Source organism: Canis lupus, chromosome 4, assembly GCF_011100685.1.
Source record: "Canis lupus familiaris isolate Mischka breed German Shepherd chromosome 4, alternate assembly UU_Cfam_GSD_1.0, whole genome shotgun sequence".
Classification (NCBI taxonomy): domain Eukaryota; kingdom Metazoa; phylum Chordata; class Mammalia; order Carnivora; family Canidae; genus Canis; species Canis lupus.
This window is the reverse complement of record NC_049225.1, coordinates 61,380,017-61,404,768: the sequence shown is the minus strand read 5'-3', so window position 1 is coordinate 61,404,768 and position 24,752 is coordinate 61,380,017. Positions and strand designations below refer to the sequence as shown.

At 37.6% G+C, this 24,752-nt stretch overlaps 3 protein-coding genes across 3 annotated transcripts in view; 2 read left to right on the top strand and 1 right to left on the bottom strand.

The window, feature by feature from the left end:
- The window catches only part of SPINK13 (serine peptidase inhibitor Kazal type 13), a 54,246-nt gene extending 44,163 nt beyond the window's left edge, over nt 1–10,083 (top strand). The window contains exons 5-7 of the mRNA XM_038535106.1: nt 1,863–1,900; nt 2,591–2,718; nt 9,948–10,083. Coding sequence (XP_038391034.1) covers nt 1,863–1,900; nt 2,591–2,718; nt 9,948–9,996 — 215 coding nt within the window. The 3' untranslated portion in view covers nt 9,997–10,083. The remainder of the gene's footprint in view (nt 1–1,862; nt 1,901–2,590; nt 2,719–9,947) is intronic.
- LOC106558737 (sperm-associated acrosin inhibitor-like) overlaps nt 1–24,752 on the bottom strand; it is a 124,011-nt gene that overhangs the window by 49,929 nt on the left and 49,330 nt on the right. The window lies entirely within an intron of this gene.
- On the top strand, nt 17,416–21,751 carry SPINK7 (serine peptidase inhibitor Kazal type 7). The gene is made up of 4 exons (XM_038535102.1): nt 17,416–18,350; nt 19,248–19,273; nt 20,005–20,129; nt 21,487–21,751. The coding sequence occupies exons 1-4, from the start codon at nt 18,212–18,214 to the stop codon at nt 21,530–21,532; spliced, it is 336 nt and encodes a 111-aa protein (XP_038391030.1). The 5' UTR covers nt 17,416–18,211; the 3' UTR covers nt 21,533–21,751.

Sequence of the window (24,752 nt, the reverse complement as noted above, 5' to 3'; positions counted from 1 at the left end):
AACTCCAAAGGGCAATTCAAACTTATTTTGAACACAAGGGAAATAAAATGAGCAAAAGTTTAGGTTTAGAGAAGTTCACTACCTCCATTCCCCTTTATTCCAACCCCATAGCTATCTTAATGGAACCAAACTCATTGGTTTCTATCTTTTCTGTGTTACTTTTTGCTATCTTTCCTTTGTTACATGGAAATATATGTGTGCACATTGTGTCATTCTCCTACTATCTTAAATAAAACATGCTAGAGATACCTGAATGCAACTTGCTTTTCTCAATTTACAAATATCCTGAAAATCAGTATATATCGATTCACAGAGATCTCCCTTATTCTTTTACACAATAACATAGAATTTCCTTTGGTAGGTATCACAAAGTTTATTCAACCAGTCTTCTATGGATGGGCATTTAGTTTGTTTCCAACATTTTACGATTACAAACAATACTGCAATAATCTTATGCATATGTATTTTGTATTGTTGGAGGTGTATCTTTAAGGTAAATTCTTAAACTAAAAGATACCTGATAAACTGGAAGAAAATATCTGCAACACAAACCACAGGTAAAGGACTAATATATATAATATATAAGAATACTTAAAATTGAGGGAGAAAATAAAAACCAATCGCCAAATGAGTAATATGCATACATATACAATTCACACACACATACTCATACCCCCAAAATACAAAACTGGCTCTTTAATCTGTAAAAGATATTTAACTTCACTATGAAAAAAAAATGCTAATCAAAACTATGCTTAAGTACCATTTCTCACCTACCAGAAAGCATTTCCTACATTAAAATTAAAGAGAAATTCAGTTGATCCTTGCATGGTTTCATTTCCTATGTTCAGATGCATTTGAAGTTTATTACTATATATGGCATGCAATATATATTTTTACTTTATTTTATGTCTACTAGATTAAGGTCTTTATTTTTCTTTTTTCATCACTATAGCCAGCTGCTCCTGTCATTAAAAGATCCTATTTTTTTAGAATTAGAAAAAGCATTGCATTTTTTTTTTATTCTTTAAAAGATTATATGTTCAATTGGCATAGTCTATTCCTGGAAAGGTTGGTAGACTTCTTGTTTCCTTTGGGAAAAATTTTAAAATATAATTCAAGTTTTCTGTTTGAACTTTGGAAATTCTAACTTTTGGAAAGCTTGAATTTTCTAGACTATTTAAAAGATCATAGTGCAGTAAGAGATAAGAAAAAGCAGAACTATGATAAGTCTTTTCTTATTTCCTTCTCCCACAGCCAGCTGGCCACCCTCTATCCCCAGGAACCACCAGCATCTTAACACAAACTAGTTTTTCAGAGCCAGTCAGTCTCTCCAGAGCCAAGGAGCCCTTAAAGTTTCTGATCATCATTCAAGCCCTTAAAGTTTCTGATCATCATTCATAGTGTCCTCTTTAGTTCAGCATCTTGTTAGGAACTAGCCTAATATTTTTCTTACTATATCGTATTTAATAAAAAAAACTTTAAAGTACATATACTCATCCCTATCGTAGTGAAGAGGAAACTAAAGCCAACAAAAGTCAAGTGGCTTAATGAAAATAACATAGTTTGCAAACTATGCATACAACCTCAATTGGTTTTTACTCTTTTCTCAGTGACATAGAAAATTTACAAATAAAATCAGAACTGTGAAAATGAAGGAAAGAATGAATAAATGAATAGAGTAGTTAACAAAAGAACATCACTCACAAATTCTGTTGTTATAAGTCATTTTGTATACTGATGTGCAAATGAGTAATTAAATTACATTTCTTTATTTAGTTAGTAACTTCAGTGGGTGAAATCATACTCCATGAAGAATTATTTCTTCTAATCTATTGTGTATGTACTTTATCTGCCTGCAGAAATCTTCAAGCCACATGCTATAAATAAATGGCCTAAGGTAAATTTAAATTTCTCAGTTCTGAACTCTGATACTAATCTGATCACTCTCTTCACATGAGAGACCTAAAATTTCATAGGAGTAAGTAGAACCAAAGTTTTCCATGTGACCTTGAGCATGTATAACCTTTCCAGACTTAGATTTAATCTCATGTAGCACAAACACTATAACAGTAAAATACATATCTGAGCATTAAACGAAATAAGACCTCTTACTTGCTCAAGGTCATGAAGTCCAACAGTGGTAAATACAGGATTTATTCCCTTGTCTCAATATAGAATCTTCACTCTTAACAATTACTTTTGAGCCCCTTCCCCTAGGAGTCTACAAATATATAAATATCTCTACTCATAAACTTCTTAGAATGAGTTCATGGGATTGGGACTCCAAGTTTAACTGAAAAATTTACATTTCAGATTTAAGTGGGGATGATATAATGCTTATGACTTTAAGAGAGGATGGATGAGTCAGTGCATTTTCTGACACTGCAGTCAGCAAAAAAAACCTGCCTGACCAAAACCCAGAAGAAATTCTTGAAAAAGATCAATTGAATAGAAATATTTGATATTATTTCCATGGGGGAAATGGGGGAAATTATTTCCATGGGGGAAAGCAGAAGTGACAAGCCAGAAATAGATGAGGGAAAATCTACCAATTGTTATTCACATGTTATTTTTTTGATATTTGCAGCCTCCATGTAAAATGTACTACTCAGTGGATCCTTCTTATACATCACAATGTCCAGATGTGATATCATATGTTTGTGCTACAAATGGTCACACTTACCAGAATGAGTGTTTTTTTTGTGTTGATCAGTGGTAAGTTCAAAATAAAATACCTTTTTTTTGCTGTATTTCCTCACAGAAATATCAAAAATCTTGGCCAAGGAGCTGGATTTACTGATGGATGGGATTTTTATTTAAAATAATCTCTACTGTTCATAAAATATTCGGGACAGACTATATATAAAGAGAAAAGTCTCTCTGAAAAACTTTAGTTAACATTCAAAGTTGACTTGTTAAAAAAAAAAGAAATAAAAGCTTATGTGATGTTTTGGCAGAATTGTACAATGATCATATCAGTTGGTATCTATAGATTATATTCAAACAATAAATATAAATCCATTTTTTCAAATCACTCAAAATTTTTAACAAATTACATTGACATGTCTATGAATACTGCCCATAAATATTGCTTGGTAGACATAAATAAATATCATATACAGATACAGGTATAGATATAGGTGTAGATATAGACATGAATAACAAAGTGGTTATGTGGTCTTACATAGATAGAATTGACAGTTGACTTCTATATTTCTTTGCCCTTCAAATAAGTTCAATAGTAAATTTAGAATAAAAATTAATAATAATCCTTGTGATATATTTTAACTCCATTTGAAGTTGTTTTTGCAAACAGACTTATGTCTTGTTAGTAACTACTTCCATGATCTGTCGGATTTTCTGTGTTGGGAACCCTCAAGACTATCCTCAGGTTTGATGATTTGTTAGAAGGACTCAAAGACTTTAGAAAAGCTGTTATACACATGGTAGCAGTTTATTACAATGAAAGGATATTAGTAAAAAAACAGCAAAGGCAGAAAGCTCATAGAGTGGTGCCCAGGAGAGAGCAATCACAGGTTCCACTTGACCTTTCCCTATGTACTTACACAGGCAATGTTTAATTCTCTCAGCTATGATGTGTGACAGTACATATGAAGTATTGCCAACCTGGGAAGCTCACCAAAGCCTTGGTGCCCAGGCCTTTCATTAGAAGCTGGTCCCCTAAGCATGTGGCACATGCATGATTGGTAACTACTTAGTCTCCAGCCATCCCACATTCCCAGAGCCCAAATTGATGTAGAGTGGCTCAGGACCACAATAAACAACAATAGGCATTCACTTGAGCATAAACTATAAGGCATGATCTATGACCTCAGGTTATAAAGTCACTCTTATCAGAAGGGATATTCCAAGGGCTTATGGTTACTTCCCAGCAGATAATTTAAGCATCTCAAGTCTATTGAACTACCTCTTTAATGCATATCTTCCCTTAAAAAGAATCTTCATGCACTTCCAGTGCCACATTTCCAACCCACAAGGATGTTATTGTTGAGCACTGAAGGAAATGTGAGGTAGAAGCTAGTCCAAAAAAGGAAATATATGCTCATCTTCAGAGGATGGTTGAAATGTCATTTAAATATATTTATTTATTTATTTATTTATTTATTTATTTACTTACTTACTTACTTATTTATGAGAGACACACACACACACACAGAGAGGCAGAGACACAGGCAGAGGGAGAAACAGGCTCCATGCAGGGAACCCGACGTGGGACTTACTCCTGGGTCTCCAGGATCATGCCTTGGGCTGAAAGTGGCACTAAACCGCTGAGCCACCCGGGCTGCCCCTGAAATGTCATTTAAAGGAAAAGAACGGAAACTGAAAAAATGGGAATTAACCAAGCATCTACCATCAGTTTCAAAGCAAGATGAATAGGAATTCATGAATGTCATCAGACTACATAGAATAATTAAATTACATTAGCATTTCTTCCTAATAGCTGCTGTCACTTTCTCAGGCATGGCTAATTAGGCAAGACACTTGGAAGTGCCTTCTTAGCTTTCAAAAGAAAGCTAGAGTAGCCATACTTTATTAGACAAACTAGATTTTATATTTAAACCAAAAGCTGTAACAAGAGATGAAGAAGGGCACCATATCATAATAAAGGAGTCTATCCAACAAAAAGATCAAACAATTATAAATATTTATGCCTCCATCATGGGAGCACCCAAATATATAAAACAATAACAAACATAAAGGAATTCATTGATAATACTACAATAATAGTAAGGGACTTTAACACCCCACTTACATGAAAGGACAGATAATCTAAGCAGAAAATCAACAAGAAAACAATGGCTTTGAATGACACGCTGGACCAGATGGACTATATATATATATATATATATATATATATATATATATTCAGAACATTTCCTCTGAAAGCAGCAGAATACATATTCTTTTCAAATGCACATGGAACATTCTTCAGAAGAGACCATATACTGGATCACAAATCAGGACTCACTGGTACAAAAAGATTGAGATCGTACGATGCATATTTTTCAGACCACAACACTATGAAACTTGAAGTCAACCATAAGAAAAAATTTGGAAAGACCACAAAAACATGGAGGTAAAGAACATCCTATTAAGGAATGAATGGGTCAACCAGGAAATTAAAGAAGAAATTAAGAAATACATGGAAATAAATGAAAATGAAAACACAATGATCCAAAACTTTTGATATGCAGCAAAAGCAATCTGAGGAAGGAAGTATGTAGCAATATGGGCCTACCTCAAGAAGTAAGGAAAGTCTCAATTATATGACCTAACCTTACACCTGAAGGAGCTAGAAAAAGAACAACAAATGAAGCCTAAAGCCAGCAGAAGAAGGGAAATAATGAGATTAGAACAGAAATAAATGATATAGAAACAAACAAACAAAAATAATATTTGTAGAGATCAATGAAATTAGGAGCTGATTCCTTGAAAAAATTAATAAATTGATAAAATCCTAGCCAGATTTATCAAAAAAAGAGAAAGGACTCAAATAAATAAAATCAAGGATGTTAGAGGAGAAGTCACAACCAATGGCACAGAAATACAAACAATTATAAGAGAATATTATGAAAAATTATATACCAACAATCTGGAAGAAATGGGTAAATTCCCAGAAACATATAAACTACCAAAACTGAAACAGAAAGAAATAGAAAACTTGAACAGACCATAACTAGCAAAGAAATTGAAACAAATCAAAAATCTTCTAACAAACAAAAGTCCAGGACCAGATGGCTTCACAGACAAATTATACCAAACATTTAAAGAAGAGGTAACACCTATTCTTCTCAAACTGTTTCAAAAAATAAAAATGGAAGGAATACTTCCAAATTCATTCTCTGAGGCTAGCATTACCTTGATTCCAAAACCAAAGACCCCACTAAAAAGGAATTACAGGCCAACATCCCTGACAAATATGGATGCAAAAATTCTCAACAAAATAATAGGAAACAGAATCCAATAGTACCTTAAAACAATCATTCACCTCAATCAAGTGGGATTTATTCCTGGCCTACAAGAGTGGTTCAGTATTTCTAAGTCAATCAACATGATATACCACACTAATAAGAGAAAGGATAAGAATCATGTGATTCTCTTAATGGATGCAGAAGAAAAGCATTTGACAAACTACAGCTCCATTCTTGACAAAAAACTCTCAACAAAGTAGGGATAGAGAAAACATACCTCAATATCATAAAGGCCATATGTGAAAGACTGTCAGCTAATATCATCCTCAATGGGGAAAAACTGAGCTTTTCCTCTACCATCAGGAACAAGACAGAGATGTCTACTCTTGCCATTGTCATTTAATATAGTACTTGGAAGTCCTAGCCTCAGTAATCAGACAACAAGAAATAAAAGACATCCAAATCAGCAAGAAAGAAGTCAAACTTTCACTATTCACAGATATCATTATACTCTATGTTGAAGAACCAACAGACTCCACCAAAAATTGTTGGAACTGATACACAAATTCGCAAAGTCCCAGAATACAAAATCAATGTACAGAAACCTGTTGCATTTCTATACACCAATAATGAAGCAGTAGAAAGGAAATCAAGGAATCAATCTCATTTATAGTTGTACCAAAAACCGTAAGATAGATACCTAGGAATAAACCTAACCAAAGAGGTAAAAGAGCTTCACTCTGTAAACTACAACACTTATAAAAGAAATTGAAAAAGACACCAAGAAATGGGAAAACATTCCATGCTCATGGATTGGAAGAACAAATGTTGTTAAAATGTCTATACTCCCCCAAAGCAGTCTATACATTTAATGCAATCCCTATCAAAATACCACCAGCATTTTTCACAGAGCTAGAACAAACATTCCTAAAATTTGTATAGAACCACAAAAGGCTCCAAGTAGCCAAAGTAATCTTGAAAATGAAAAGCAAAGCTGGAGGCATCATGATTCCAGACTTCAAGTTATATTCCAAAGCTATAGTAGTCAAGGCAATGTGGTATTGGCACAAAAACAGACACATAGATCAATGCAACAGAATGGAAAACCCAGAAAGGGACCCACAGCAATATAGTCATCTAATCTTCAACAAAGCAGGAAAGAATATCCATTGGAAAAAAGTCTCTTCAACAAATGTTGTTGGGAAAACTGGACAGCCACATGCGAAAGAATTAAACTGCACCACTTTCTTACATCATAAGAAAACAAATTCAAAATAGATGAAAGACCTGAATGCGAGACAGTGATCCATCAAAATCCTAAAGGAGAACACAGGCAGCAATCCCTTTGACATCAGCCTATAGCCACTTCTCGATGTCACCACAAACAAGGGAAACAAAGGCAAAAATGAACTACTGGGACTTTATTAAATTTTATCAAGATAGGGATCCCTAGGTGGCGCAGTGGTTTGGCGCCTGCCTTCGGCCTAGGGCGCGATCCTGGAGACCCGGGATCGAATCCCACATCGGGCTCCCGGTGCATGGAGCCTGCTTCTCCCTCTGCCTGTGTCTCTGCCTCTCTCTCTCTCTCTCTGTGACTATCATAAATAAATAAAAATTTAAAAAAAATTTATCAAGATAAATAGCTTCTGCACAGCAAAGGAAACAATCAACAAAGCTAAAAGGCGACCCTGGAAATGGAAGAAGATATTGGTAAATGTCATAGCTGATAAAGGGTTAGTATCCAAAATCTATAAGGAAGTTATCAAACTCAACACCCAAAAAAACAAATAACCCAGTTAAGAAATGGGCAGAAGACATGAATGGACATTTCTCCAAATAAGACATTCAGAGGACTGACACATGACAAAATGCTCAATATCACTCATCAGGAGGAAAATACAAATCAAAACCATGATGAGATACCATCTCACACTTGTCAGAATGGCTAAAATTAACAATACAAAAAACAGCAGGTATTGGTACAGAGAAAGGGGAACCCTCTTGCACTGTTGGTGGGATTGTAAACTTGCAGCCACTCTGGAGAACAGTATGGAGGTTCCTCAAAAAGTTAAAAATAGAACCACCCTACTATCCAGCAATTGCACTATCAGTCATTTACCAAAGGATAGATAACAACAGATTCAAAGCAATACATGCATTCTGATGTTTATAGATGTTTATAGCAGCATTATCTACAATAGCCAAACTTGGAGAGAACCCAAATGTCCATTGACTGATGAAGGGATAAATAAATTGTGATATATATATTTATATTTATATTTATATTTATATTTATATTTATGAATATTACTCAGCCATCAAAAAGAATGAAACCTTGCCATTTGCAACAATGTTGTCTGTGGTGACATGTCTAGTAAGAAGTTGCTACAGCCAAGGTCAAAGAGGTTTCTGCTATGATTTTGGTGGATCACTGACTCACATTTAAGTCTTTCAACCATTTTGAATTTATTTTTGTGTATGGTGTAAGAAATAACTAGCTGGAATTTAAATAAAAACAAGAAACTTTAAAAAAAGGCAAAAGAGAACAGAAGAGTGCAAGTGTTGGCCAGAATTGATACAGAATCATAGTTCCTATCCTTAAAAGAATCCCTCAAGCTAATCAGTGTAGGATCCTCATAATAACTATAAAGAAAATAGAATGAAAAAGATCTCAGGCTCTTTAGAAGTTTGTGATCTAATCTGGCAAAACGAATATATGCCTAAGAAAATTCATAATAATAGAAAACAGCATTGATTTTATTCAACCAAACGACATTTTAGTAAAAATCTTGAAATGGTTGAGAGTCTTTCGAAAGTCAGATTTTATCTGGAAATACAGATTTCCAACTTATTCTAAAAAATCAAAGTTGTGCTACTAGTAAACTAGGATTTCACATGAAAAAAAACAAACAACAACAACATCTGCATAGTAGAAGCTGCTCATCCAAATGGAGTTCAGGTACTTCAAACAGTCCCACTTCTCTGTTGTGGTGAGTGAGGCCCCCTCCACTTATGTATATCACCAGCTTGGCTCCTACAAATTAAAATGTTTGCAATCCCTCACCCAAGTGAGTAAATCAGATATACATTAAAGGTCAGCCTGACAGGCAGCCCGAGTGGCTTGGCGGTTTAGCCCTGCCTTCAGCCCAGGGCCTGATCCTGGAGACCCAGGATCGAGTCCCATGTCAGGCTCCTTGCATGGAGCCTGCTTCTCCCTTGGCTTGTGTCTCTGCCTCTCTGTTTCTCTGTTTCTCATGAGCAAATAAATAAAATCTTTAAAAAAAATAATAAAGGTCAGCCTGAGATGGGGGTCAGGGTGGGGAGTCTTTTGAAAGAAACTAAGTTTAAAGGATTCTTTTTAAAAAATGCAAGAAAAAATAGAATGGGCAATTTATACAGGGCTTTCTGCTGGGAAAACATTTACAATTGAGAAAATATGCAGTATCTTTAAGGAAATAATAAAGAAAAAACTGTTTGAAATGAATGTTATGTATTTAGGGCACAGTAATACATAGGGTGGAGAGTTAGACAGAGGCTAGCCTTCTGGGAAAGATACAAACCAGGATAAGGAGAATAGACTGTAGTCTATGAGCAGTGCAAACCTGGTGAAAATGTGGACAGACTGTGAATAATTATGCTTTGCAGTCTTGTTATGGTTGTCTTTCACTTCTTGGTAAAAACAAAAAACAAAAACCAAAAAACAACCTGGCAAAAAAAAAAAAACAAAACAAAACAACCTGGCATTGCTACTTTGAATTGAAAGGTATCAAAATGGGAATGAGTTAGGGAATGGAAGAGTCTCTTTTGAAAGACTTCACAGAACACCTTTTTGAATAATTAAGATATAGAGGAGAAATGTGGGATGATAGGCAGGAAAAGACATGGGTATAAAGGGAATCGTAAAGCAGCTCCCTTTCTCGGGACTACATTTGGAAGATGAGAGAATGTGAAGCAGTACCCACTTTCCTTCTGATACTAATCTCCTTTTTTTTTAAAATCTCTTCTCTTTAGGGAATTTGGTCTTCATATTAAATTTTATAAATATGGAAAATGTGGATAATGAGTTAACAGAGTACTACACTTGTTTATTCATTTTCACTACATAATGCTGAAAATTATTTCTTTGGAATTTGAGGGCGTATGATAAATAACACATCTATGTTACACCCAAATTTGGAAAAAAAAAACCTGAAAACAAATGGAGAATCAACTGACATATTTATTACAAATAAACATAATAATGAAAGAAGTGGTATTTACTCCTGTGTAGTGGTGTTTAAGTTAAGCTTTCATTTTGTTTGCGTCTAACATCTGTCATCAAATGGTATTACACTCCCCAAATTAAACTTACCCCAAAGTGCAGGCTCCCTGCACTGTGAGATCCGACCCTGCCCCACTAGTCTCACCCGAAGACATGAGCATAAGAGAAAACATCTCACAGGCACATACAAAGAGCTTTTTGAGAATTTTTGCCTCATACTCATAAATGAAGTTCACCTTCATTAAAGGAAAACAAATGGGGACGCCTGGTGGCTCAGTGGTTGAGCACCTGCCTTCTGCCCAGGACGTGATCCTGGAGACCCGGGATGGAGTCCCACGTTGGGGGTCCCTGCATGGAGCCTGCTTCTCCCTCTGCTTGTGTGTCTGCCTCTGTGTGTGTGTGTGTGTGTGTGTGTGTGTGTGTGTGTGTCTCATGAATAAATAAATAAAATCTTTTAAAAGAAAAGGAGGGATCCTTGGGTGGCGCAGCGGTTTGGCGCCTGCCTTTGGCCCAGGGCGCGATCCTGGAGACCCGGGATCGAATCCCACGTCGGACTCCCGGTGCATGGAGCCTGCTTCTCCCTCTGCCTGTGTCTCTGCCTCTCTCTCTCTCTCTCTCTCTCTCTCTCTGTGACTATCATAAATAATAAAAAAATAAATAAAAGAAATGGAAAACAAATGTTCATATGCTAATAGAAGGAGGGAGAAAGGGCACCAAGAACTTCGGGGGGGTGGGGAGTATGTTTTTGAGAGGAAGAGTAGATACCATTTGACACCCTAATTTTAGCATTTTTAATCCATATTCCATTCCATTGTTTCTACTATATCAGTCAATAAATCTGCTTTTCTTTTTTGTTTAATTTGTCTTATAAGCTGTCACTTGTAACTGAAAGATCTTGGCTAATTCAGGGAGATGAAGCTATTATATATCTGAGGCTGGGGAAATGAAAGGCTTCGGTGGGCTCTGTACCATTGTTGCCACTAGATGTCAGCCGCACTCTTCTATCTTAATCTGACCAGTTCTTTAACCGGAAGGATTCCCACAGCTCTGCTTTCTCCATCTCCTTTCCAGCTAACACACAGCTCAGTTCTGCAGGCAATGGGGCCTTTGTCCTCATACATCATCCTCCTTCCTTCCCCAAGGCCCTTGGTCAGTAAGATCCATCAGAGTGGATCTCTTTGGAGCTGGGGAAATAGTTTCAGGTCTGACCATTATCTCAAAGAGTCTCCTAAAATATAGATCTGCTTGCTAATTTTGAACATCTTGTGTAATTTAACATTATTTTATTTTTTCAAATGTTTTATTTATTTATTCATGAGAGAAAACAGAGAGAGGCAGAGGAGAAGCAGGCTCCATGTAGGGAGCCCCATGCGGGACTTGATCCCTGGACTCCGAGATCACATCCTAAGCCAAAGGCAGATGCTCAACCGCTGAGCCACCCAGGCTTCCCAACATTATTTTATTTCATCTTCCCATCTCTATTTTCAAAAATAATAGAAGGCAGAACAAAGAAATGGAACAGTAGAACAGTAACTCCACCAAAATAAAAATTAAGGAATGGAAATGAATTACCCTCTAGGCAGGGGAGTCAACGTGAGATAAATTTGATAAGAGAAGCAAGATGTGGACATAGTTATGTATTTCTTTCTAGCCTGCCCATCTGACCTGGACAAGCTACATTTAGGTAGTATGCATTGTAAAGTGTGTAGATATAACCTTAATTCATAGAAATATTTGCTTAGCTGATTAATCTTTTTTTTAATATTTTATTTATTTATTCATGAGAGACACAGAGAGAAAGAGAGAGGTAGAGACACAGGCAGAGGGAGAAGCAGGCTCCATGCAGGGAGTCTGACGTGGGACTCGATCCTGGGGCTCCAGGATCACGCCCTGGGCCGAAGCAGGCGCTGAACCACTGAGCCACGCAGGGATCCCCTGATGAATCTTTTTAATAAATATATGGGCACTACTAGGACTGGTAGATTCCTTGCATCGATGCAGTGGTGGTAGCAGCCAGGAAGTAGGCAGAGGCTCTCTTTCAGCTCTAACAGGTAGACGAAATCTATGGCCTTCTCCACTGAAGGGGGCTCTGCAAAGGGGCCCTCGTTCACTCAGACAACAGTGATTTCAACTAAAGGACATTGAGTCATGTGGGAAATAAAGTGGATAAGATTGTGCTCAATATTTCACAGTTTCCTCTTCTAATTGAAGTTAAATTCAATCTAAAATTATGATGTTTAAATTCCAATGAGGTACACTTTCTTTTTAAATTCCCTGATATAAACCAGATGATTTCTTCTCAATGCTGGATGAATTCTGTTGTAACTCTACCTTGTGACTAACAATGTGGAATCTTAAAACTATTCATTCATTTGGCAATTATTTGTGGAGTAGTTCTTACTCTGCAATGTACTGAGGTGCTAGTAGAAGCAAACAAACAAGGCGGGCAAGATCCTGTTCTTATGGAACCTGCATCCCAGTGGTAAGAGATGAATAATGTGCAAATAAAAGAACAGGCAATAAGAGGTAACAATAAATGCTGTGATGAAAATGAGTAAAACAAGGTCATATAATAACAAATGAGGCACATAGAAGTTTAGTAAGTAGACACTAAATCGATGTTTGAGACCATAAACTCCTAGACACATACTCTACTTGAAGTCACCAGAAGGAAAGTTTATAATAGGAAATAATAAGAAAAGAGAGACACATGGAATAAAGACCATCCAACTAAGAAAAAAAATAGATGAAATAATTTTGTAATCCAATCTTACATAGAATTCATTGCAAAACATGTAGTCTAATCAGAGAGGACATGTGCTGGAGCCTGACTGATTTACAAGTTGACTCCTTTAAGGAAAAAGCAGCCATTTTATATAATCCCGGAATTGGAAAAAGTGGAATCCCTCAATAGGCTGGATATGCCTTTGGCCAGCCATCACATTAGCTCTTCTCTCTGCACCATTGATTCCCTGGCTCTTCTAGAATGGCTCCTTGTCATCATTCAGCTGTCTGTCCTCATCATTCAGGCTCTGAGAAGCCTTCTCTAATCATGCAATGTAATTTTTCCTTATTTCCATATTATTATCTATTCTAATACTATGATACATTTTCTTTTAAATATTTATCAAAATATGAAATCATCTTATTATATTTTTTGTTATTTTTCCTTTTTTTTTACTCTACTAGAAAGGAAGTTCTGAGTAGAGATTTTGTCTACCTTATTTCTCTCTGTAACTCCAGTGAGGATGACACTGACCAGAATAGCAAAGGGAAATGGTGAAGTTGATTATGACTTGTGTCTCACTGTTATTAAGTAATGTTGTGTTAATATGTCAGGATCTAGAGAGCCTAAGGGATTATATATACTGTAAAGGAAATATTAAAGAAGCTGGTCTGTAACATCTGGAGAAAAAGGACTTTGACAAGACCTTCCAGAGCTGCCTTTACATATCTGAAGGTATAGACTTGGAAAGAGAGCAGTCTCATTTTATTGGGCTCTGCTCTGGATAACTAGAAAGCCATAAAGAGCCATACAGAAATGGTGTTCTGTTCAATATATGATGAAGAACTGCTGAGAAAGCCAAACGGACCAAACTTCAGTGATCTTTCTTGGTAACAAATCTTTATATTGGACATCATAACCTTACAGAAAATTGGAGTAAATCCTTAGTTCTCAGTGTGGAAGAAAACACTAACAAATCTTTAGATGTTGTTTAATGTTTGTAAAATAATAAGTAAACTATGGCAAATTAAGTTTGGAGAAAATTGAGTTAAAGTACTGCAGAAAATTTAATAGAGCCTTTAATAAAATAAAGTGCATTGTAGATCCTCCCAAAAGAAATAGTGTTCCCCTCAGCGCAGAGCGCAATAGACATGATTTTACCAATAGGAGCTGGAGGCTGTTGTGTGAGATCACATAGAAAAATGAACCAACAGGAAAAAGAGTTACCATTAATTTACGTCATTTTGTCCCACAATTGAAACTATTTCGCCCCAATAATTCAAAGAAAATTAAATAAAACGAAAGCATCAGATTCCTGGATGTGCTAACTCCTTGTTCCCACAAAAAGCAAGGAACAAGGTTCTGCCAGACACAAAATCAAGATGCAAATATCCAGATCTCTAGGCCATTGTGCCCCAGTGCACATAAGGGCATGAACATCAGTGAGGTCTACATTGAACAAGAAGGAGGAGGAGGAAGAGGAGAAAGAGAAGGATGAAGGAAGAGGAGGAAAAGAAGGAGGAGGAAGAGGTGAGGGAGAAGGAAAAGAAGAAGAAGAAGAAGAAAGAAGAAAGAAAAAGAAAAAGAAAAAGAAAAAGAGGATGTGAAGGAGTCAGACAGGGAAGGGAGAGGAGGACAAACAAAAGGCAAGAGCTAGTCCACCCAAATCCAGACCATCGATTTTTATATTATCACGAGAAGACCTTGAGGATGTTGAATAGAGAGAGTGTGATGGGTGCCCAAAGTGAAGGAATCCAGAGGCTTGGGGATGGGCTGATGCTCTTCCCTGTGGCACCTTGAATCCTTAATACTCTCAAATTTTTCTCTCCTTTGATTTTTATGTTTTCCCAAGTTAGTTCTCTTCTGCCTTCCCTAGAATGGAGCCATGGTCATAGTTTGACAAGGCCTCAAGCATCCCCTCCTCCCTTGCAAGAAGGTTAGGAAGAATAAAGACACATCCCCCGCCTGAAACGGATGTCTTTTTGTCTTCTCTAGCTTCACCTTTCAACTCCAAAGGATCCTCCCTCTATAATTCATGGATCATTGTGCAACCTAAACATTTCTTCTCCACGTAAACATTTCTTCTCCCCAACAAAGCAACCCACACCTGATCATTTGACCTCAATTTTCCTCACCTTTTTAAATCCAAAGAACTTTATTTCCACCAATCTTTTATCTGCTTTATATTTAGATACACCCTGAGATTATTATCTCAGCCCCACCCCTGAGAAATTAATCTGACATTTTGCTTACTAGCCATAGCCTTCATAAACAATTGTTCATATTCCCCACACCTAATACTACTACCAAGTTCACACGTATCCTGAACTTTGACCTCTAAACCTTTAACTACTCACACCTTGAGTAGACTACAAGTATGTTCTTGAACACTTGACTCTTTTCTGAGCCTACAGCCATCTTTATGGTTCGCCTCCAGTCTCTGATGAACACACTTCCTATCCAGAAAGTCACTCTTTTTTTTCATTTCTTACTCAATGTCATAATATATTTTAGGAGAAATATTCAGCACGGTACTGACTGAGCCTGCAAAAATCTAATACTAATTTGGGCTAGTGGCCATTAATTTTTATATCCATTGTTAACTATTTGACATTCTCCCATTGATTACTATACCAAACCTCTCTATTCTTCTCCAGCTTCCAGACCAACCCAATCTTTCTACTGTAAAAGGCAACCCGAAAACTTAACAGCCAGGTCCAACCTTACAATGGTGATTGTGCAACTTTAAGTATACATGTTAAGCTCTGGATGTTTTAATTTCCTCATCTGTAACAGAAATAATATTTACCTGCCGGAGTGGCTTTGGGTATTGAATGAGAGTATATATGTATATATATATATATATGTATATATAATCTCATGTGTGTGTGTGTGTGTGTGTGTGTATCAGAGTGCCAAGATCATAATTAGAGCTTCATACATGGTAGCTAGAATATGGAATGTGATCTTCAGAACAATTTACAGTTTTTTTCCAGTTACAGTTTTCTATACTGACTGTAATTAGCCATCCTCCACCATGTATGTCAAATTCTTTCTAGTTCTGTTTTGTTGTAAGACAGTTTCAGCCTATCCTAGACCTTGCTAAAGCCTTAGCTTCTTTCATTTCCCTCCTCTCTTTGACTGTCAAATGTCTGAAAAAATTATAATGCTATTCTCTACCTCATCCTAATCTCCCTTTGAACCCATTCCCATTCCTCTTTGCTAAATACATTTTCTAACTGCAACAAAGACACCTCTTCTTGAAACATAATGGCTTTTTCTCAGAATTAATTGTCTTCAAACTATCATAGCAAACAATAAAACTTATAATGAAGTGTCTTTATTATGGCATTCACTTCTCTTCTTTTCCACAACCAAACTCCACATAGTCTCCCCTATTAATTAGTATCATGATCTTGTGAAGATTACTTAAATCCTCTGAGTCTCAACTTACTCACTGGTAAAATTAGGGTAATAAAATTCCTTCCTCAATGAGTTGTCCTGAAGATCACATTCCATATTCTAGCTACCATACATGAAACTCTAATTATGATCTTGGCACTCTGATACACACACACATACACACACAAGAAAAAATATATATAACCTCATTCAATACTCAAAGTCATTCTGGGAGGTGAATATTATTTCTATTTTACAGATGAGGAAATTAAAACATCCAGAGCTTAATCTGTATATTTAAAGTCTCACAGTTAACAATTAGTAAAAGCAAGACTCCTAAAAAGACCTTCTGGACTAATTACCCATATTAACTACTACATTATATTCCTTTCCAAACAGATGTAAAAGTCAAAATTTTAGGGAGCCATGCAATGTCATTTATTACTAGCTTATTATCTTTGCAGATGCTGTGTTTCAGAATGCACTGAAATAAACCCATCAAGCAAAAGACTGGTCGAACAGAGTCTACCACCCTCCTACAGGTTTTTATACATATGCTCTCAAGCCCAACAGGGAAAACACAGCTATTTAGACAATTGTATTTGGACAATCCAATTTACAATCTCATGTCAGCAACCCATAGCAGAGACCTATGACTGATCATTAATAATAATTATAATAACAATTACATGCACCGCATTTTTTAGAACAGATTTTCATGTACATGACTCCAGTTCAGTAAATTCTATTGGGGTTATCAGCAGGCCTCACTTGATAGGGCATGAAACCAAGGCTCTAGGGTGGTCTTTGTATTGTTTGCCAACTGTTTTCCAGTTCTCTCCCTTCTCATCTTCAAGGGATAAAATAAGATCACACTGTAACCTCGATGATTGAGCCAGGTCACTTGCTGGTGAGGGAAAGTGACAGCAGTGTCACTTCTTTTTTTTTCTAAAGATTTTATTTATGTATTCATGAGAGATACACAGAGAGAAGCAGAGACATAGGCAGAGGGAGAAGCAGGCTCCCCGTGAGAAGCCTGATGCAGGACTCGATCCCAGGACCCTGGGATCACGACCTGAGCCAAAGGCAGATGCTCAACCACTGAGCTACCCAGGTGCCCCTGTAGTGTCACTTCTGAGGGGAATAAATAATTGCTGAAAATGGAAATCCTCAAGAACACATCTTCACTTCACCTTGACAATGAATGACATACAAAACTACTCGACTCACTTGGGATCCATTGAAGGCAATATGACACCATCTGCTGACAACTGTCTGTGGATAGCTTGAGTACAAGGTAAACATATATTAAGATACAGAAATTCTGAGGTTGTATGTTAGCAGAGAATAATCAGGTCTTTCTGACTGATACAGGCTCATGGCACATAGTTGACTTACCCAAGGTCACACGGCCACAAAATGTCAATGTCCTCCTCTAAGCCTCATCAGCGCTGAGGTCACTGTTCCTCCCACCAGGTCTCAGCTTGCTTCATAGTTCATTGCTTCAAAAATAAACAGTATTTCCCCTGGAGGCAGAATATAAACCTAAGTGTGATCTGTCTAATCTGAGTCTAATATTCTTTATTTGGTGAAAAATGTTTGATGTTTTTACTTATTTCATAACTAGACCAAGCAGCCTATACTTAATTTCTTTCACTATATGAAGTTGAGAATTCTAAATAACAGTCCCCCCCTCTGGTGCAGGCAGAAAAATACTTCTCACCTCAAATAATCAATTTGTCGTTCAGATAATAAGTAGCAATTAAGTGACAAGAACCTCAACACCACCCAGGGTGTGACATTGTGTTTTGAGAGCTTTTCAGAGCCAACACTGACTCTGGGTGACCTCACAGGAAAGGTGGAGAAACCAAGCAGTGGCATATAAACATGACCCCTTTCCTAGGATATGGTTCACAAAGCTGGTGTGACAGCCCTGAGAGCCTCTGTATCATAGCCATCTCCACCATGAAGGTCACTGGGGGGCTTCTTCTGCTCTGTGCAGCAACTCATTTCTTCAGCAGCTCAGGTGAGTTAAAGGCAGAGAGTGCCCTGTGTGGCCATTGAACTTGTCTTCCCAAATAACCCTTTCTAAGCATTGGAGGGAAATGTCTGATCATGTGGATTTAAAGTGTACTGGCTTATAATACAAACAGTCCTGGCCTGGGATGGGAAATTCTTTTTTTTTTTTTTTTTTTTTTTCTGAAAGGGAAGGGAGATTCTTATGTGCCAACAGGTGTTTGGGAGTTTGGATCCAGTGTCTTCCCTTTCAAGGATTTTTATTTTCATCCATGGAGCCATAGGAAAATAAAAGAACTGATGTCTTCATAAGTCTACCATTTCATAAGGACACTGGAAGCAGCTGGTGTTATTAGATACTATCCCTCAGTGCAATGACACAGAAAACCGTGGATGTCTCTCCAAATCAATTCAGGAGAATCAAAATGAAACACAAATCTCCAAAGCCCAGGAGTCAACAATTAGACTTTTATAAGTCTTTATATGGTGAAAATGGTTTCAATAAATTAATATTGTAACACCTTAACATTGCGTTACATTTTTTACATCAATTCAGAGGGGGAAATATCAAAGATGGCGGCACTTCAGGCTCTTAGGAGGGGTGACTGCAATACTTTTTATTGCTATCTGACTCTGAATCATTATCAAAGACACAAGCTCCAGAAAATGTCCCATAGTCAATAAAGGGAGGAAACTGTAGTTAATTCTCCTGCCTAAATAAAAGGCTTACATTACTGGCCATTTGGCTTCTTCATCAAACAGAGTTTTATATAAGAACAGAGTGTGTGCTAAGATTCATCACCAGAGCAAATACAGAGTCTTAATCTATAGGCCCAAATTTATTTAACCAATGAGACTTTGAGACCTTGCTTTATTTTTAATATTTCTATCCATAACTCTCTTTCAGAAGCTGCTAGTCTGCCTTTAACCACAGTGAGTATATTGAATTACATTTTAATTTCAATTCCTATTGACTGGCATTTAGTCAACAAATGCTTTTGAAATTTACATGCAGAATTAATTCAGTGTGTTTGGGGAGGGGGTTAAGAGGGAGACAGACACAGATTAAAAATTCTCCTCTGCTTTCCAGAAGGCAGCTGAAGAAACATGACATACATATAAGTAATCATAGAGTTAAAAAAAAAAATCCCAAGTTAAAGGAGAGAGAGATGACTTCCAGCTGAGAGGTTGGCAAAGTCTTCATGGAAAGGACAACATGAGAGGCAGAACAGAGTTACCTTGGTTAATTGCACAGGCTCTAGATTCCAATCCCAGACCCATCACTGACTAGCTTTTACATTATGCATGTTCTCTGTTTTAAAGCCTTAATTCCCACCATCTATAAGTAGGCGTAATAGTAGGACCTATCCTATTCCATTGTTATGAAGGTTAAACAAAGAAAATTCACATATAATTTAAGCTTAATGCCTAGCATGGAAACGCTCAGGAATTAATAGAATGTGCTAGTAGTAACAGAAGTGTGGACAGCAGTACTAGTATTTAGCATGGCAATAATATTAGTAGTAGTAGAAATAGGCACAGCAGCCTCAGAATATCTGATCTGGGACTCCTAGGATGGTATTTTGCTTCCTGCCCAACAGAGACCAGTGTAGCCTATCTTGGGGGCCAGGAGACCCTAGGACATTCTCTTGTGCCTGTTGCAGGTGGACTGCAGTATTTACAAGAAGTACCCAGTGGTGGCCATCCCCTGCCCCATCACATACCTGCCTGTTTGTGGTTCTGACTACATTACCTATGGGAATGAATGTCACCTGTGCATTGAGAACTTGTGAGTACCTCATAGAAAATAAATAAGTTGCGGCCAGTGTCCTCCACTGCAAAACTCTCTTCTTTCTATGAGCCCATTTCACTTTCCATGAGCTGTGCTTATTCCCACCCAGAAGCAGCTGGTAGAGAGAGAAAACTGTCTCACAGTCAGGCTAGGTTTTCCTGCTCTACCAGCTTTAACTAGTTCCATCCATCACCCAACTGCCAATTTCTATCTCAATTGAGGGAATTCAGTAAGACCAGGAGCCCAGAAGTTCAAGAGAGGCAGGTCAGGAGTCACCAAAGGGGTGAAGGAGATCATTTGAGGGTGATCTCCAACCCCCTTCAGCTTTTGGCTATTTTAGGTAGTGGAACAGTATCTTGTTAGAAGAAAAGATCTTGAACCCCATACTAAATAATCACTGCAAACCACTGTCCTAGATGATTTCTAAGAGACTTGCAGACATACTGCTTGATTTTTAGACAAACTGTGGCTATAGAGACTTTATCCTTCTCACATTCCTACTGGCTCTAAATAACTGTAGCCTAATGGCAGAAGGAGGGAAGAAGACTACTACAAAAAAATTTTCTCTTATATAAAAAAGGGGTTTGCAGCTGTTAGTGCTTGGACCTGGGTCCCGTGAGCATGTTTTGCTTAGGTATTTTTGTTTGGCCTGTGCAGTATTTTTGAAGGCACTATAACTAGGTAGCTGTCACTTCTTTAATGAAGAACAAGTACCTTAGCATTTATTACCCTACACCAAGTCCACTTTGTTCTTTGTTAAGTCTCCTTTAGACCACTGGATTTTGGCTACCCATCTCCAATCCTGTATTTTTCGTCTCTGTGATTATCTAAACAAGTTAGAATATCAGTTTATGCCCTAAGCTCAGGAGGATATGTCTGCATCTTTATTTCTATTCAGGAATAGGAAAAATTCACAGAAGGGAAGATTCTCTAACAGGCACACACATTGGTCCTCAGCCTAGAAGCTAGCTTGTGTTCAAGGACACTGCAGGGGACATGTGGTGGCAGTTCTCACTAATGCAAGATCCAGCTTCATCACAGGCCTTGCTGGCCAGGAAAGGCCACGTTAGCTTCCCTTGTCAGAAGTCTTCCTCCTTTGTTACTATAAGATATTGGTTGATGGTCCCAGGTTCTGACATCAGTGGAGGCAGTAGGTAGGGTGGAAGTATCACTGGACTAGGGACACTCTGCTTCTATCTCTGTCAGAAACTGCCTGTAGCAGGGATATTCCTTTCCAGGGATTCAGTTTCTTTATCTATAACATTAAGTTCTGTTTCATGGTAGTTCCTTTTGGCTTTGAGATTATATAACATTTCCTCTTGTTTAATGAATCTTGGTATGTGTTTTCTTATAGGAAAAGTAATGGAAAAGTCCAGTTTCTTCATGAAGGAAGCTGTTAACTTCTCCACAGACATGGGTACTGCAGTGATAATCTTCACTGTCATCTTCATCATCCCTGGGCTCTGATTGCCTTTTCCCTCATCCTGGCCAGTGCTCTGGGGTAGGAGTGGAGACAGATCCAGAGGCATCTTTGTTGAGTCAAGAAAGTTGACATGGTCTTCCTCAAACTCATGCCTTATTGACTTCCTGGGTTCTTTTTGTACTTCAATAAAAAAAAAAAAAAAAAACTCCCTGGAGAATTTATCTTTACTTCTACTTGTATTTGTTTCTTAGATTAGGATGTAATATCTCAGTTTAAAAATAAAACTGAGGACCATATAAATCTTCTTTAGGAGAAAATTTTGTATGAAGACTGCCAAGTGACTTCCAAGAGACACAGGGACACACACACACAAACACACATATGTAAACACACACACACATGTGTGTGCGCACACACACACACACCAGTGAATGCCTTACCCTCTCCTGGAGTCTTTACTTTCCTTAATTAGTACCTGCCACTGGGAACTAGTCTATGGACCATGCTGGTCTTTATATTAGTTTCTTTTCCAAAGTTCCTTAGAGGGGCACCACCTTCATTATAAGTCAGCCCTGGAGAATAGATTCTCCTCCCCATTCCATGAGCATTCCATAATTTACTTTTCTTGTCTCTCACCTTGCTAACCTGCTGTAACCTTAACAGAACATCTCTGGCACTGACTACTATATTGCTTGACTTCTTCTCTAACGCTTGCCTTCCATACATATAAAATGTAGACACCACTATGTATGAAGACAACATTGACAGTATTGGCAAATTGTACATTTTTTGTTTTAAATACAGAGATCTATAACTCATTCTTATTGATGAATTTGGAGTTCCTTCTGTAGAGGGTACATATGTGACCACAACACTTTGAGGAAGTCTTTAGTGATAGGCATAGCTCACAAGAAATTAGTGACTCAGATTGGGCCTTGGTGTACTTTCATGGTCCTCATTTTCTTCTCCCCAGGTTCATTTCTTCCCTCACTTGCCCCAGAACTATTCTTGGCCTCTCTCATCTTTTCTTTATATCAAATAAATAAATAAATCTTAAAAAAAAAAGAAGAGAGATGCAATCCATAGTTTTGGTAACTCCATAAAAGTGGTATAAAAAGGCTTATAGGGGATCCCTGGGTGGCTCAGCGGTTGAGCACCTGCCTTTGGCTTGGGGCGTGATCCTGGAGTCCCGGGATCAGGTCCCACATCAGGCTCTCTGCGTGGAGCCTGCTTCTCCCTCTGCCTGTGTCTCTGCCTCTCTCTCTCTCTCTCTCTCTGTCCCTCATGAATAAATAAATGAAATCTTTAAAAATAAATAAATAAATACTAAAAAGGCTTATAAACAGTTGGTTCATGCCTGCATTTAGATTCTTCTGTTATAGTGTTATATAATCACATAAATACAGACTCTGTCCCCATGATCATGACACACCTAACATGGTCAGGATGATTGGGATAAAATATGGGTCTGAATCAGAGTTAAATTCAAAGTCAAGTTCAAAGTCAAGGTCACACCAGATCATGGCCAAGTCAACTATGGAAACTATACAGAAGACAAGGATAGAAAACTATGTTAGACAAACAGAGCTGCTGAAATAAAAGTAGCAGATAGGGAGAAGTTGTAATCTGGACAGTGAAGGGCCTGGAATAGGTGGTCAAATGGTTTTGCTGGCTTAGCCCTCTTCAGTTGCTTGCCACCTTCAGTGGCTCTTACTTTCCAGTTCCAAGCTCCCACCCCTACCAATGTGATCCTCTCCTGAGCTGCTCGTACCTGCTCATATGTGTGAAGCATCCCGTTGCCTGAGTTGTACACAACTCCACAGGTTTCTCTGTCTGCTGTGCTCTTCTCATCATGCCAATTTCTCCTACCTTCTTAGATCTTCAGCTTCTCTTTTCTTGGTCTTGATCTGTCCCTGCGCCTGACACTGTTTGCCCTGTCTTAAACATCTGCATTTTCCCAGTGCTCCTCACTAATCTTTCTTACATGTCTTCAGTTGTTTATACCTTCTTATGAGCCTGATTTTCATATTGCTCCACTTACCTAACACCTTTCTCCTCTGCTGCTTTCAAACCTTTGGCGACCTCAGTTTTCCTCATTCTTTCTCTGACCTCACTCACATCTCAGCTGAACTGAATCCTCAGAAGCTCATTCCTTTGTACACAAAAGTCCCTTTCTTCTAGTAGTTGGATTGTGATAAAGACCATATCATGGGCATACCCCTACACTGTGAGCTTATCTTCACCCTAGTATATAGTAAAGATGAAATATCTCCAACAATCTCTGCCAGCTGTGCATGAAGGTCAGGGAGAGATACCAACGGAAACATTATATAAAATGTGGGCAAAATACAAATCTATATAAGAATTCCTGATCTTCATGGATGAAAGAGAGCCAATCAACAGCCTCATTTTATGGATGGAGACTCTGAACTCCAAAAATTAGAAATGCCTCCCTGCTTATACAGAAGATGAGGACAAGAACTCAGACCTGCTACTCTCAATCCAGGGTCCAAACAGTATTTACAGAATCTTATCCATCATATCTCAATACCCCCGGGAATCAAACTCCTTCTACTCTGAAATTACCCAGTATAAAACATCTGTAAAAAACTTATAGTTCACAAAAGACTGTCATATTCCCTAACTCATTTCATCCTCGCACAGTACCCATCATAACATAGACATAATCAGCCTAGCTTCTTGGGTGAGATAAAAGAAAGAAACAATGGGCAGAACTGCAGAACCATAAATGGTGCATGGTTCTACTGGCTCCAGGTCTAGCTAGTGTTAGTTCTATATACTACACTGCATAGACATTGAGGAAACATCTGGTCTTATGTCTTCAGTCTATATTGTATCCAAGCGGATGCTAGCTGTTGATGACACTGCCCCTTTTCTTCCAATATTTACCAAAACTCACTACCTAAAAGAAGATTTCCAGTATTTCTGAAATGGAAGTCAAGAGTTGGCCTACAACTGATACATCTCAGAATCCTCTTAATGTTTACAAGTGATGTTTAAAAATAGTTATTGCTCTTCAAATTTTGGAATCAACCCATGGTTGAACTGTAAAAGAGTGAATTATGGCATACAGAGAAGAATGTGCATATTTTAAATGTCTGAAACATGAAAATAAAAATAGAAGTGACAAATCTTTAGAGAGAAAAACTGACTGAGGGAAGGATATGGAGGCAGGT

Bases quoted from the DNA above. Each gene is read 5' to 3' on its own strand.
- SPINK7 (XM_038535102.1), top strand. From the start codon at position 18,212: ATGACCCCTTTCCTAGGATATGGTTCACAAAGCTGGTGTGACAGCCCT. The intron at 18,351-19,247 runs GTGAGTTAAAGG...ACTCTCTTTCAG, and splicing joins TCATTTCTTCAGCAGCTCAG to AAGCTGCTAGTCTGCCTTTA. The intron at 19,274-20,004 runs GTGAGTATATTG...TGCCTGTTGCAG, and splicing joins CTAGTCTGCCTTTAACCACA to GTGGACTGCAGTATTTACAA.